Below are 15,471 nucleotides of genomic sequence, written 5' to 3' on the forward strand. Positions count from 1 at the left end.
CACCGGTACCGGTACCGGCAGCGCTACGGCGGGAGAGGGCTGGATCCGGGCTGGGGACGCGGCGGGGCTGCGGGGGCTGCAGGAATGCGGGGCCGGGTGGCGGGGATGGGGACGGTGACACCGGCACCGGCACTGCTGCGGGGACGGGGATGGGGGCGGTGACACCGGCGGCGACACCGGCGCCACCACGGCAGGAGCGGGATGGAGCCAGGCTGGGGAATGCGGGGGTGGGGGGGCCGCGGGTCCCGGCGGCGGTGGCGGGGATGGGGACGGGGACACCGGCGCGGCTGTGGCAGGAGCAGGACGGATCCGGGCTGGGGACGCAGCGGGGATGAGGGAGCGAGCTGGGGGACGCTCGGTGTGGGAGAGGGACACCGTGGGCACCGGGGGGGGACAGCGGTGAGGGATGGTGGCCCTGGCGTGGGGGAGACGCTGGGGACACTGAGGGGACAGTGAGCTGTCAGGGCTGGCGGTGCTGGGATCGGGGACCAAGGGGCTGGAGGGGACACTGCGGGGATCAGGGGCACTGGGACAGCTGGACAATGGGGGCGTGGCCACTGGCTTTGTGGGGACGCGAGGACGGGGGGACACCGTGAGGACCGGGCTCTCAGGGGCTGGGGACACCGAGAGGGGCTGGGCAACACTGGGGACAGTGGGGCAAGCAGGGCCGGGGACGGTGGGACACCATGCCCTGAGCACCCCAGGAGCTGGCAGCGAGACAGAGGGCAGGCAGAGGTGGCGAGGGGTGGCAGGACAGCGGTGGGTGCCACCGGTGCCACCCCCCCCGCGGTGCCACAGCCGGGTGCGCCTGGGCCACCCAGTTCCTTGCTGGTGACACTGGTGGCTCCCTGGCGAGTCGGGAGCCGGGAATTTCCCTATCCCGAGGTGGCCCTGGCTGCCAGGGCGCTGGCAGAGTGCTGGGCACTCAGTGCCATGGCCAGGATGTCCCCAGCACGCGGACACGGTGTGGAGAGGCCGGGAGGGATGGATGGATGGATGGATGGACGGACGGACGGACGGACGGACGGATGGATGGATGGATGGATGGATGGATGGACGGATGGATGGACGGATGGATGGATGGATGGATGGATGGATGGATGGATGGACGGATGGATGGATGGATGGATGGATGGATGGATGGATGGATGGATGGACGGATGGACGGATGGATGTGGGTGGGGATAGCGCGAGGCACTCGGCAACCCCAAAACCGGTGGGACAACGGTGCCAGCGGCCGGGATCCGTGCCAGGCCCTGCGGCCCGGGGGTCTCCTCCCGGGTTTGGGCACCGGGCGCGGTGCCGGGAGTCATTCCCAGCGTGTGGCCGAGCCAGCGGCAGGGCTGGCGATGGAGCCGAGGGCTCAGAGCGATGCTGCGCCGGCTTCGGGGCTCCCGCGGCGCTTTGGGCTTTGCCGGGGAGAGGCAGAAAGCGGGGCAAAAAGAATCAATAAATCAAAAAAAAAAAAAAAATTCTATTAAAAAAAAAAAAGAGGAGCAAATTCTAAAATAAAGGCTGCAGACTGTCTGCCTAATAAAAATCGCACCCGGCAAAGGGCCCATATTGGACGGGATCACAGCTTCCCGAGGTGCTAATTTATTCCGGCAGGCTGGGGGGAGCGGGGAGCATCACGTTGCCTGTGAGATGTGACGGCAGCGAGGTTTGCAGAATTCCTTTGTTGTGGGCAGAGAGGAGGGGACGCCGAGCCGGCCCCGCCGCCGGGCTCCTGCCGCGGCCGCGCAGCCCCGGGGGGGCCCCCGGAGGACACCCCCGGTCCCCGCGGGGGCGGCGGGGACCCCGCGGCGCTGGGAGGGAGGTGGGTGCTGCGGGGGGGGGTCAGGGCTGCTCGGTGCTGGGGCCGGGGGGATGCAGGAGCAACCCCCGGGGTGGCTGAGGGGGGGGACACGCCGGGAGGGTGGGCACCGGGATGTCGCCTGCGCGTTGGTGGCACCGCGGACCCGAGCGACCCGCGGGGACGGCAGGAGGTCACGGGGGCCGCGGGCTGCGTGGGGACAGCCGGTGGCACCCTCAGGGCTGGGGCGTCCCCAGGGTGGGGGCACCAGTGTCCGGCTGCATGCGGGCCGCCCGGGTGGGTGGGTAGTGCCTCCTTCTCTGCTGCCACCCATCCCGTGTCCCCAGCGCTGTCCCAAATGTCCCCTCTGCTCCGTGCGCACCCCGGGATCCGCAGCCGGCCCCGTCCCAGCCCAGGCTCGGGGCAGGGCTGGGGGGAGAGGTGACCCCCAAACTGGCCGGGTGGTCCCGGCGGCCTGTGTGGAATTAAGCTCTGTTTCAGCTCAAGCTAATCACCAGCCCCGGCTTTGCATATTCATGAGAGGGATGAATTATTCATGAGGTGACAGCTAGTGACAGATGTGAAAATGTTCGCCCGGCTTTGGGGGGGTTTGGGGGGGCGTTTTGCACCGGCGTTATTTTAAATTTCTCTCGTCTGCCGTTCCCCCGGTTGGGCTGGGACGCCGAGGGGACGGGGACACGCTCCTTGTCCCCGAGGGGGCCGAGCCACGTGGCCTTGGGGACGTCACGGTGACACCGCCCTGACTGCGGAGAGAAACCCCCGCTGCGAAATTCGGGCCCTGGTGCCCGTGGTGGCCCGGCCACCCCCCTCACCTCGCCACCCCCGTGCCACCCCCCTCGCCTCGCCGTCACCACCGGGCACACACGTGGCCCAGCCCACGGCTGCTTGCCCTGGGAATCCCGGCTGGATCCTGCCCCGGCCATCCTCATCCATCCCTGGGCATCCGGGATGCATCCCGGGCCGATCCCGGTGGCACCGCAGGGTCGGGATGTGGCCGTGCCACCCCGGCGGGGTTGGAGCTGGATTGTGCATTCATGGATCGCGGGGAGGTGGGAACGATTCGCCGCCGATAATTAACGAGGCTGCGGGGGGACATTGCCCGCCCGTGGGGTCCTGGCGAGGGGACACCGAGTGTGGTGGCACCGGCCCCGGCAGGGCTGGCGCTTCCCGTGTCACTTGTCCTGACCTTGGGAGAAACTTTTGGCTGGCTCAGCACCTTGCCCGGCTGGGCAGCCGGGGGTGCGGTGAGGGGCTGAGGGGATGGAACGGGGCGGGGACGGGAGCAGAGCCATGGGGAATGTGCCCCCTGCGCGTGCCAAGGGCAAGGGCGGCAGCCGGCTGGCCCCAGAGGACAGAGATGTGTCCTGTCGCTGGTGTGGGGGGACTTTGGGGACAGCTGAGCTTTCCCAGGTGCTGCCGGGCCTGGCCCTTCCCACCTTTCCTGCTGTGAAAGCAAATCCTGCAGGAATGCTGATGTCAGGGAAGGCGACGGCTCAGCCGGAGCCGGGCAGCCCTGTGACCCCAAAACCCGAACCCCGAGGGCCCAGCAGCACCCACTGGGGTGGGGTCAGGGACCCCCATCCCATCCCATCCCATCCCATCCCATCCCATCCCATCCCATCCCATCCCATCCCATCCCATCCCATCCCATCCCATCCCTCAAATCCCAGCTCTGCAGCCTCCTGGGAAGCGGCTGGAAACCCAAAGAGCAACTTTTATGTTTAACATTTAAATAAATCCCGGCTGTTTGCTCAGCGAGGAGCCGGCTCTGAGTAAATACTCCGAGGAGGATTTCTACTCCTCGCCTTCACGCGGCTCTCCGCGGGCTCTCGCTGCCGCCGGCCCGGTGTGGCACCGGGGATGGGACCCCTCGGTTCGGGACTGGTGGCCCTGAGTTGTCACTGGATGCTCCACTGGGAGCTCCGCGGGCCCGGGAGGGGGAGGATGGAGAAGGGGAAGATCCCAGGAAAGTGGCAGAGAGCGAGATCCCATCGCTGCTGTCCCCCCCAAATCTCCTCGTTTGCCTTTTGATGGGAAAAGTCGCCTGGAAAATCCAGGGGAAAAGGAAATGTGGGGAAAGACCAAAAAATCTTTCAAAAACCGGGAAAACCCAACAGGATGGTTTGAATCCCTGAGACGTGTGTGAGCACAGCCCGGGGCACCCTTGTTCCCTGGTGCCGGGTGTCCTGGGTGTCCCCGTCCCGCACCCAGCAGGGCTCGGGTGGTGCCCGGACCAAGGACACGGCGCTGCTGCTTTGTCCCGGGAGAGCTCCTGAACACCCCAGAAAGCCAAAATTAACATTCCAACGCGAGGAGCTGGAACCTCCCGAGCTCGCCTGCGCCAAGGAATTTATTTTTCCCCCTGGAGCTCAAAGACCGGGAAAAGTTTGGTGCTGCCGAGGGATTTCCTTCCCCGAGCATCTCCAAGCAGGGATGAACGAGCCGCTGTCGGGGCCTTGGAGCAGCCCCGGCGCTGCTTTGGGGTTTTCCAGCTCCAGGGAGATTAATCCGGGCAAAGGCACATCCCGCTGCCCATTCCTGACCCCGGGAATTTCCCTCTATGGCCAGGGCCAGGTCACCTCCCTGTCCCCTCCCAGCAGAGCGCCCTGCGGAGCTGCCGCGGCGGGGAAGGGGCTGCCAAGGCTTTCTTTCTGAGAAGGAATCAGATAAAACCCGGTTTTCCATCCCCAAAAAGGCCCTTTGCCCGCGCGGAACACGGGGGGGGGGTCTCCTTTTTTCTTGCCGTTTCGCTCTTTCTTTCTATTTTCGTCCCATAAAAGCACAGAAGGGACGGAACGAGGCATCAAGGGCTGGAAAATGGAGCAAAAGGGATGGGGGGATGAGGCAGAGCCTCGGTTCGGGGCAGCGGGAGAGGCACGGGGGGCTCCTGGTGTCCCCCAAAGGCCGAGTGGTCCCCAAATCCCTGTCTGGGACGGGGCAGGAATCGGGGAAACGCAGGGAGCAGCAAATTCCAGGATGGATCTATGAGCGGGGAGGAGCTGGGGTTTGGCTCAAGCTCGTTGGCCGCGTGGTGGCACTTCGGGATTTGGGGTTTGGGGGTGCTGGTTGCATCCCTGCTGCCTCTGCTCGGCCAGTTTGGCACCCGACGGGTGAGTGGTGGTTGTGGTGGGAGCTGGATGGTGGCGGTGGTGGGAATTTGGGGATGGTGTGGGCACTGGGTGATGGTGGTGGGCACTGGGTGATGGTGGTGGGCACCTGGTGACAGCTGTGCCCCCGATGGGTGATGGTTGTGGTGGGAACTGGGTGATGGTTGTGCCAGGTTTTGGTTGTGGTGGGAGCTCAGAGATGGTGGTGGGAGCCGGGTGATGGTTGTGGTGGGAGCCGGGTGATGGTTGTGGTGGGAGCCGGGTGATGGTGGCAGGCGCCAGGCCACGGTTATGCCCATGCCAGCTGTGTGACCTCCCCACCTTCCCGCTGATCCCGGCTCCCAGATGTTTTAGGAACCCTCTCAGCCGCCGCAGAGGAGCAGACGGACGGGAGGGAGCTCCGGGCGGCGGCGGAGCCGGGGCTTTGTGCCCCTGGGGGGCCGCGGGACCCGCGGGTGTGCCCACCCACCCCCAACACCGCGCCGGGTGCCGCGGGGATGTCACCGCGGGTGGCACCGGTGGCGGGCACACAGAGGGACATCCCAGCTGGGTGCTGGTCTCTCATCCCGCCCCCGTGCCGGGAGAGAAATCCAGCTCTCCCTGGGCTAATGGGGCTAATCCCGCTCCTCCCGCGGTGATTTCTGGCCCGAGGGCATCGCGGGGTGGGCGAGCGGTGGCCTGGCAGCGCTGCTGTCGTTGCAGGTCAAGGATGGTCCATGTGATGGGGGATGCCGCCTGCTGGGTCCTGCTCGGGCTCTCCCTCCTCCCCATCGCCGTCCTGGGTAAGTGCTCGGCGGCCGGGGCTAATTAGAGGGCAAAAAGCGATAAATAATGAACTCTGGGCCGGAATAAACCGTGACCGGGAATAACAACCCGGGCAGGGCTCGGGCTGCCCGCGGGATTAGCGAGGGAGAAGCCCCCCAGGCGACCGCGCCCCCTCCCTCTCTCCCTCCCTCCCTCCCCGCGTTGGGATCGCTGCAGGCGAGACCTTAAATCCTTAATCCCGCTGGCGGCCCCCTCCCCACGGCCCAGCTGAGCCCCCCGGGGATTTGCCGTGGCTCTGAGCCGTGTCCCCCCCGTCCCCCGCAGCGGGGACACCGCAGCATCGGCCGCACCGGGGGCTTTGGGATCGCCCACCCCGGAGCCCTCCCCGTGTCCCCCAGGGAGCCGAGGGCTGGGGGTGCGGTGAGGGTGGCGGAGGAAGGTGCCAGGGAGGGATAAGTGGCTGTCTCCAGTCCCCAGCTGTCCCCTGATCCCACTGCAGGGTCCTCGGGGGGTCCGAGACGCGGGGGATTTGCACAGGCTGGGACGGGATTAGTGCGGGAGGAGGAGGAGGAGGATGAGGAGGAGGAGGAGGAGATGGTCACGGTCCTGGCACGCTTGATCCCAGCACGGGGGTGGCTTTTCCGCTGGTGCCACAGGCGTCGAGCGGCGTCTTTGGCGAGGGATCTCCCTCGGCGGGCAGGGACAGGGCGAGCTGGTGTCCCCAGGGAGCCGTGTGGCACCCACGGGTGCAGAGCAGTGCCCACAGCCTGGGGACATCGGGGGGCTGGGCAGCATCCTGGGGGCACCGTGGACCCCGTCCGAGCTGGGGGTTCAGCCCCAGAGGGGGGCAAGGTCTGTCTGCAGCCCCTGGATGGGGCGGCCGCGCTTTATCCCAGTTCATTATCCCGTTTCCTGCTCTTCCTGGGGCGCTCAGGGGTGCCCGGAGCGGAGCCCCCCCACACCCTGCGATGCCCCCCAGCCCTCCCTGCTGTGCCCAAACTCCCCGTGGCAGCCGAGCCGCTCTCCCCGCAGGCTCCCAGGACGAGGGGAAGGTGATCCACATCACCAGGGTGCAGCACCAGGCGGTGCGGGTGGGGCTGGGGGAGCCGGTGACCCTGCCCTGCCTCTTCCTCCTGCACCCCTCCGCCTCCCTGGGGCCCAACGAGCCCCCGGAGCCGCCGCGCGTCAAATGGAGCAAGGTGCGCTCGGCCACCGGCCAGAGGGAGGACGTGCCCATCCTGGTGGCCAAGGACAACGCGGTGAAGGTGGTGAAAGCCTACGAGGGCCGAGTGTCGCTGCCCGGCTACCCCCGTGACCGCTCCAACGCCACGCTGCAGCTGCGGGCGGCCCGCGCCAGCGACGCGGGGCTCTATCGCTGCGAGGTGGTGGCCGGCATCGACGACGAGCAGGACCTGCTGCCGCTGGAGGTGACGGGTGAGCCGGGCACGGCGGGGGCACGGCGAGGGGGGCGCTGGGGGGGTCGCGCAGCCCCTGTGGCCGAGGCAAGGTGGGCGAGTTGGGCACTCAGGGTGAGCTGTGCACCCCATGTGAGCTGTGCACCCGATGTATGCACTCCCTGCGCCCCACAGCATCACTGCACCCCACTGCCCCCCATGCGCTCTGTGCCCCCCATGTACCCGATGGCAGCTGTGCCCCCCGTGTGTCCCCCTGCACCCCATGACGGGGGTTCTGCTCCCCATCAGCCCTGCGGACTCTCTGTGAGCTGTGTGAGGCTTAAACCCCGCGCCAGCCCTGCACCCCGTGCCAATCCTGCACCCGTGCCAGCCCTGCACCCCGTGACAATCCTGCACCCCATGGACCCCATGCCATCCCTGCACCCGTGCCAGCCCTGCACCCCGTGCCAATCCTGCACCCCGTGCCAGCCCTGCACCCCGTGCCAGTCCTGCACCCCATGCCAATCCTGCACCCCATGGACCCCATGCCATCCCTGCACCCCGTGCCAGTCCTGCACCCCGTGCCAATCCTGCACCCCATGGACACCATGCCAATCCTGCACCCCGTGCCAGCCCTGCACCCCGTGACAATCCTGCACCCCATGGACCCCATGCCAGCCCTGCACCCGTGCCAGCCCTGAACCCCGTGCCAATCCTGCACCCCATGGACCCCGTGCCAATCCTGCACCCCATGGACCCCGTGCCAATCCTGCACCCGTGCCAGCCCTGCACCCCGTGACAATCCTGCACCCCATGGACCCCATGCCAGCCCTGCACCCGTGCCAGCCCTGCACCCCGTGACAATCCTGCACCCCATGGACCCCGTGCCAATCCTGCACCCGTGCCAGCCCTGCACCCGTGCCAGCCCTGCACCCCGTGACAATCCTGCACCCCGTGCCAGCCCTGCACCCCATGCCAGCCCTGCACCCCGTGCCAGCCCTGCACCCCGTGCCAGTCCTGCACCCCATGGACCCCGTGCCAATCCTGCACCCGTGCCAGCCCTGCACCCCGTGACAATCCTGCACCCCATGGACCCCATGCCAGCCCTGCACCCGTGCCAGCCCTGCACCCCGTGACAATCCTGCACCCCATGGACACCGTGCCAATCCTGCACCCGTGCCAGCCCTGCACCCCGTGACAATCCTGCACCCCATGGACCCCATGCCAGCCCTGCACCCGTGCCAGCCCTGCACCCCGTGACAATCCTGCACCCCATGGACCCCATGCCATCCCTGCACCCCGTGCCAGTCCTGCACCCCGTGCCAATCCTGCACCCCATGGACCCCATGCCAGCCCTGCACCCGTGCCAGCCCTGAACCCCGTGCCAATCCTGCACCCCATGGACCCCGTGCCAATCCTGCACCCCATGGACCCCGTGCCAATCCTGCACCCGTGCCAGCCCTGCACCCCGTGCCAATCCTGCACCCCATGGACCCCGTGCCAATCCTGCACCCCATGGACCCCGTGCCAATCCTGCACCCGTGCCAGCCCTGCACCCCGTGACAATCCTGCACCCCATGGACCCCATGCCAGCCCTGCACCCGTGCCAGCCCTGCACCCCGTGACAATCCTGCACCCCATGGACCCCGTGCCAATCCTGCACCCGTGCCAGCCCTGCACCCGTGCCAGCCCTGCACCCCGTGACAATCCTGCACCCCGTGCCAGCCCTGCACCCCATGCCAGCCCTGCACCCCGTGCCAGCCCTGCACCCCGTGCCAGTCCTGCACCCCATGGACCCCGTGCCAATCCTGCACCCGTGCCAGCCCTGCACCCCGTGACAATCCTGCACCCCATGGACCCCATGCCAGCCCTGCACCCGTGCCAGCCCTGCACCCCGTGACAATCCTGCACCCCATGGACACCGTGCCAATCCTGCACCCATGCCAGCCCTGCACCCCGTGCAATCCTGCACCCCATGGACCCCATGCCAGCCCTGCACCCGTGCCAGCCCTGCACCCCGTGACAATCCTGCACCCCATGGACACCGTGCCAATCCTGCACCCATGCCAGCCCTGCACCCCGTGACAATCCTGCACCCCATGGACCCCATGCCATCCGTGCACCCATGCCAGCCCTGCACCCCATGCCAGCCCTGCACCCCGTGCCAATCCTGCGCCCCATGGACCCCGTACCAGTCCTGCATCCCACACCGATTCCGCCCCTCCTGCGCCCCGTGCCAGCCCCGCACCCCGTGCTAATCCTGCACCCCCCGCTCCCCCCATGCCAGCCCTGCCCCCGGTACCATCTCCCCGCTCCTGTGCCCTCCCAGGCGTTGTGTTCCACTACCGGCCCGCGGGCGAGCGCTACGCCCTGACCTTCCCCGCCGCCCGCCGCGCCTGCCGCGACAACTCGGCCGTCATCGCCTCCCCCCAGCACCTCCAGGCCGCCTTCGAGGACGGCTACGACAACTGCGACGCGGGCTGGCTGAGCGACCAGAGCGTGCGGTGAGTGCGCGGGACGGGCCACCCCGCGGGCACCCCCTCCCCGCGGAGCCCAGCGCCCACCGTGCCCCTCCCGCAGGTACCCCATCACCCTGTCCCGGCCCGGCTGCTACGGAGACCGCAACAGCCTCCCCGGCGTGCGCAGCTACGGGCGGAGGGAGCCCGCCGAGCTCTACGACGTCTACTGCTACTCCCGGGAGCTGCGAGGCAAGGAGGGGGTGCCCAGGGCTGTGCCCGGCTGAGAGCAGCCCGGCACATGCCCGGGGATGGCCCTCTGTGGTCACGGCGTGGCTGGGTGCCCAGGGGTGTCGCTCCGTGGCTGTGGCATGGCTGGGTGCCCAGGGATGTCCCTCCCCGGCCGTGGCCATGGCTGGGTGCCCACGATGTCCCTCCGTGGTCACGGCGTGGCTGGGTGCCCAGGGATGTCCCTCTGTAGCCATGGCATGGCCGGGAGCACAGATAAGTGCCCGGGGATGTCCGTCCGTGGCCGTGGCACGGCTGGGTGCCCAGGGAGGTCCCTCTATGGCCACATCTGCGCCCGGCTGCAGGGTGGGTGCCGGGGCCATGCCAGCGCTCCGTGCCATCCTTGGCACCGTCACCGAGCGCGGCCGCGGCGCTCAGGCCATGGCGACGTCCCAAAAAGCCCCGCTCCACTCCGAGGCGCCAGGACCGTCGCTTCCTGTCCCCGTGTCCCCAACACCTCCGCTCTCCCGCAGGGACCGTGTTCTACGCCACGGTGCCGGGGCGCTTCAGCTGGCAGGGGGCCCGCAGGCACTGCCGGAGCCGGGGCGCCTCGCTGGCCACCACGGGCCAGCTGTACCTGGCGTGGCGAGAGGGGCTGGACCAGTGTGACCCGGGCTGGCTGGCCGATGGCAGCGTCCGCTACCCCATCCGCCTGCCGCGCAGGAAGTGCGGGGGCGAGGCCTCAGGGGTGCGGACCCTCTACCAGTTCCCAAATCGCACTGGTTTCCCCCCCGCCGCCTCCAAATTCGACGCCTACTGCTACAAAGGTGAGCGGGACCCGCCGAGCTCCGCTCCCAGACCCCCCACCCGCTCCCGTCTTCCCTCGGGGATCAGTGGGCATGGCCGGGAAAATTGCTGCGGATGAATATTTAATTAGGGAATTAATAAGATAAACGAGGAGAGCGGCGCTGGGAGGGAGCCCAGCTCCGGCTGGGTGCGGGGAGGGGGATGCGGTGCCTGGTGCTGGCACTCGAGGAGGGCTGCGAGACCCCTCGGGTGCCCTCGGTGCCACCGCTGATGCTCGTGGTGTCCCCGCAGCCGCGGGGCACAGGGACACGGAGGAGCCGGTGCTGCCGGTGCCCCCCACGCCCGACCCGCCGAGCAGCGACAACGTGCTAGTGGAGCACAGCGAGGACCTGGGCACTTCGGGGGACACCCGCGACATCCCCCGCGACCGCTACGACCTCCAGCCGCAGCCGGGGCCCGCGGGGCTGGGCGAGGATGAGGACGAGCAGCTGCGGCCGGCCAGCGGCAGCCCGCTGGCACAGCGCGGTGACCTCCCGGGGGCTGCCCTGTCGCCGGCACCGGCGGCTCCAGGGCTGGGGACGGGCGGTGGGACATCCCTGCCGCCCACCGCGGCCACCTCGCTGGCGTGGCCCCACGAGGAGGAGGCTCTCAACGTGGTGGATCAGGCTCCGGAGAGCTCCCGGCGGGATCCTCCGGCACAAGGAGACCCCGAGGGACCCCCGGCCACCCTCCTGTCACATGCCCAAAGCCCAGCCCTGGAGCGCAGCACCGGCTCGTCCTTGGCACCAGCGGGGCTGGGGACGGTCCCCAGCGCCGCACCGGCGACCCCCAGCACGGCCCCGGAGACCCCCAGCACCCCCCCGGGCAGCTCCAGCGCCCCGAGGAAGAGCTACCCCGGGCTGAACGGGCGCTACTTCCAGCTCCAGCGGCACAGCCGGGACCCCGCGGTGGCAGCTGGGGACACCACGGTGGCGATTGGAGACCCCACGGTGGCAGCTGAGGACCCAGCGGGGATTGTCACCCAGGCCCCCGTGCTGGCGCTGGAGGTGAAGGGACCCGCAGCCAACGCCGTGGAGCTGTGGAGCCTCCCCCGAGCCGGCACCGAGAGCCCCCGGCGGGAGGGTCCCCACGCGTCCCCCAACGCGCTGGAGGAGGAGCGAAGCCCCGGTAAGTGACACCAGACACGGCCGGGGGGGGTCTCAGCGCGGGCTGCGCCGCTCGGGGACCCCATGGCGGTGCCGTCTCTTGCAGAGCTCATGGCCCCGGCCACCGCCCTGCTGTCCCCCTCGCCGCAGGCGCCGGCCCCGAGGGATTCAGGGACCCCCACAGGGACCCCCCCCGTGCCGTCCCCGTCCGTCCCCGCCACTCCCCGCGACGCTCGGGGCCACCGGGACATCCCCGCGGGTGGGGCTCAGCCCGTCCCCAGCGCCCGCGGGGACTCCCCGCGGCCACCCGCGGATGCCACCGAGGACTTCTCCGGGGACCGTCCCTCCCAGGAGGGCGGTGGCTCGGTGCCCCCGCTGCCCCCGCTGCCCCCGGCCCCGCTGGTGGCCGAGGGTCCCGAGCCGGCCCCGCAGCCCCGCGGGGACGGCGGGGACGGCAGCGGGGCCCCGGGTGACGGCGCGCTGGAGAGGCAGAGGAAGGCGGTGACATTCCTGCAGCCAGAGGGTCCCTCCGAGGGACACCCTGCCACCGCCGGCTACACTGAGGGGGCTTCTCCCGGGCCCCTGGGGCGGTCCAGCGCCGCGACTCCCCACGGGTCGGCCGAGCCTAGCCAGGAGCAGCCGGAGGGATCCAGGGATGCGGCCGAGCCCAGCCAGGAGCAGCCGGAGGGATCCAGGGATGTCGGGAATGGCGCAGCCGAGCCCAGCAGCGAAGCAGCCGCGTCCCCCCCGGCCTGGGATGTCCCCTCTCCGTCCCCTTCCCCCACGGCCACCGAGGTGGTGCTGTGGGCCAGCACCGAGCGGCCGGAGGAGGTGGCGGTGCTGGAGCCGGTGGCCGAGGAGGGGTCCACAGGCTTCGCTCCCCCGGACCCACAGCCCACCCACCGCTCGGAGCCGGAGCTGGGGGCAGCCGAGCAGCTCCTCCTGTCCCCCCCGGGCCCCCGGCAGCCCCCCGCCACCCCCGGCGCCCCAGCTGTCCCCAGACACGAGGATGCTCCAACAGCCCCCGGCGAGGAGGACGCCTCCGGGGAGGCCAAGAGGGAAGAGTCCCCCACTGCCCTCGGGCCCTGGCCGTCCCCCAGTGCCCCCCAGCCCCGGGGAACGGAGCCCGCCGGGTCCCCGAGCGCGGGGCTGCTCTTTGAGCCCTCCGCGGAGCCAGAGCTGGGGGCTCCGGAGGGGTCCCCGCTGCTGGACGCCGACAGCGGCAGCGGGGAGGAGCCGGCGCTGGAGGAACGGGAGCTGCTGGCCTGGGTGGGCACCGGCAACGCCAGCGGGCACGGTGAGCTGCGGGCACCGGGGCTGGTGGGCACGGGGATGGGAGGTTTTGAGGCGGAGGTTTGGGCGGTGTCGCTCCTTTCATCCCAATTTCCTCGCTGGGAGCCGACGGGATGGGAGCGGGGATGGCGTGGGTGGCACCGCGTCCCCCCAGCCGGGCTCAGGGCACCGCTGCCGCCCCGCAGCGCCTCCGGACCCGTGCCAGAACAACCCGTGCCTGCACGGCGGGACGAGCCGGGCCAACGGCACCGTGTGCGGCTGCAGCTGCGCCCCGGGCTTCACCGGCGAGAACTGCGAGATCGGTGAGTGCCCGGGCACGGCGCGGCCCTGGCACAGCGCGGGGGCGGCTCTGCGGCTCCGAGGGCTGCGCGGAGCCCCGTCCTCGGTCGCTGGCACCGGAGGGCTCGGGAGGGTGGCGGCGGAGATGTCGCCGTGCCCACAGCTCGCGGTGTCCCCGCAGATATCGACGACTGCCTGTCCAGCCCGTGCCAGAACGGCGGCACCTGCATCGACGAGATCAATTCCTTCGTGTGCCTCTGCCTGCCCAGCTACGGCGGCAGCCGCTGCGAGAAAGGTGGGGACAGCCCCCCGTGTCCCCCCCCCCAGCCCGGCTTTGTCCCCGCGGGGACACGGCTCAGCCGCCGCGGCTTTGGGGAGCCTCAAGGGGACACAAATCCCGCACGGCGCCGCTCCCCGCGGGGCTGAGGGCCGGCCCCTTTCTCTGTGGCCACCGTCGCCGTCTCCCCGCAGACACGGAGGGCTGTGACCACAACTGGCACAAGTTCCAGGGGCACTGCTACCGCTACTTCGCCCGCCGGCGCTCCTGGGAGGACGCGGAGCGCGACTGCCGGCGCCGGGCCGGGCACCTCACCAGCATCCACTCGCAGGAGGAGCACGGCTTCATCAACGGTGGGCTGGGGGTCCCGAATCCCCCCTCCCCGGGTGCTCCTCGCCTCCTCCATGCGAGCCGCGGGTGCCTCTTCCCGCAGGCTTCGGCCACGAGAACACCTGGATCGGGCTCAATGACCGCATCGTGGAGCAGGACTTCCAGTGGACCGACAACACCGGCTTGGTGAGGGCCTGTGGGGGGTCGGGGGTGGGCTCAGGGTGCGGGCAGGGGGCGCGGGGGGTGTCACCCTCTCTGGTGGCCCCGCAGCAATACGAGAACTGGCGGGAGAACCAACCCGACAACTTCTTCGCGGGCGGCGAGGACTGCGTGGTGCTCGTGTCCCACGAGATCGGCAAGTGGAACGACGTGCCCTGCAACTACAACCTGCCCTACATCTGCAAGAAAGGCACAGGTAGCGCCCGCCCGGCGTGCCCAGCCTGGCACGGCCTCATCCCGCAGCCCTCGGCATCCCTGTCCCCATCCCGCAGTCCCTGGTGTCCCCATCCCGCAGCCCCAGTGTCCCCATCCCACAGCTCCTGCCATCCCTGTCCCCATCCCGCAGCCCCAGTGTCCCCATCCCACAGCTCCTGCCATCCCTGTCCCCATCCCGCAGCCCCCAGGCCCCTCCTCATCCCCAGCAAACCTTTCCCAGCCCTTCTCCCAGGCGAACTCCAGCAGCTCTCCCCTAAATCTCCCTTTTTCCTCTCTCTTCCCCCGCCCCCATCAATCCCTCCCTCCACACTCGGATTTGTTTAATTTGCTCCCATTAAAACCCATTAAATTCCCATTCCTTACCTCGGGAAGTTCCATTAACCTCCCAGCTGCTCCTCCCCACCCCGCGCGCTAATGACGCCCCAATAAAGCCATTAATTAACCAGTTAAACCCTGGGGACACCTCGCTGCCACCCTGATGGACGAGCCTCTCCCAAAGCCACCGCCACCACCACCCGTGTCCCCGGGGATGCAGGGAGAAGCTCATGGTGGCCCGGACTGGTGTCCCTTGTCCCCTCCCAGTACCTCCCAGTACCTCCCAGTACCAGGGGGGGTGACGGGGCTCTGTGTCCTCTCCCTCCCAGTGCTGTGCGGGCCCCCCCCGGAGGTGCCGAACGCTTTCCCGGTGGGAAAGAAGAAGGAGAAGTACAACATCCACTCCAGCGTGCGCTACCAGTGCCAGGAGGGCTTCACCCAGCGCCACGTGCCCACCATCAAGTGCCACAGCACCGGCAAGTGGGACCGGCCCAAAATCCTCTGCACAAAACGTTAGTGGGGGACACGGAGGGGGGGTGGGGGGGAAGCCGAACCGGGGGTGTGGGGGCGTCACGAACAGTGACCTGACCCCCCCCCCCCCCCGCTTGCCCCGCCTTGCCCCCCGTTAGCCAGGCGGTCGCACCGAGCGCGGCGGCACCGGCGGCACCGGCACAGCCACCCCCACCACCAGCACCACCACCACAAACCCCGCAAGGAGCGGCGAAAACACCGCCAGCACCTCCGGCTGGACTGGATGGAGGAGGGCCACTACTTCTAGGGCCGGGCGGCGGCCACCGAGCACAAGGGGCCCCCGTGGGATGTGGTGA

At 69.4% G+C, this 15,471-nt stretch overlaps 1 protein-coding gene across 1 annotated transcript; it reads left to right on the forward strand.

Annotated features, from left to right (window-relative positions):
• Window positions 1-5,629: 5,629 nt before the first annotated feature.
• On the forward strand, window positions 5,630-15,471 carry NCAN (neurocan). The gene is made up of 14 exons (XM_068997236.1): window positions 5,630-5,702; window positions 6,718-7,119; window positions 9,409-9,583; window positions 9,660-9,787; window positions 10,297-10,590; window positions 10,862-11,737; window positions 11,822-13,012; window positions 13,194-13,310; window positions 13,469-13,582; window positions 13,759-13,917; window positions 13,998-14,080; window positions 14,165-14,309; window positions 14,974-15,156; window positions 15,278-15,471. Exons 1-14 carry the CDS (start codon window positions 5,630-5,632, stop codon window positions 15,469-15,471), a joined length of 4,134 nt encoding a protein of 1,377 aa, XP_068853337.1.

Source organism: Aphelocoma coerulescens, chromosome 28, assembly GCF_041296385.1.
Source record: "Aphelocoma coerulescens isolate FSJ_1873_10779 chromosome 28, UR_Acoe_1.0, whole genome shotgun sequence".
Classification (NCBI taxonomy): Eukaryota; Metazoa; Chordata; class Aves; order Passeriformes; family Corvidae; genus Aphelocoma; species Aphelocoma coerulescens.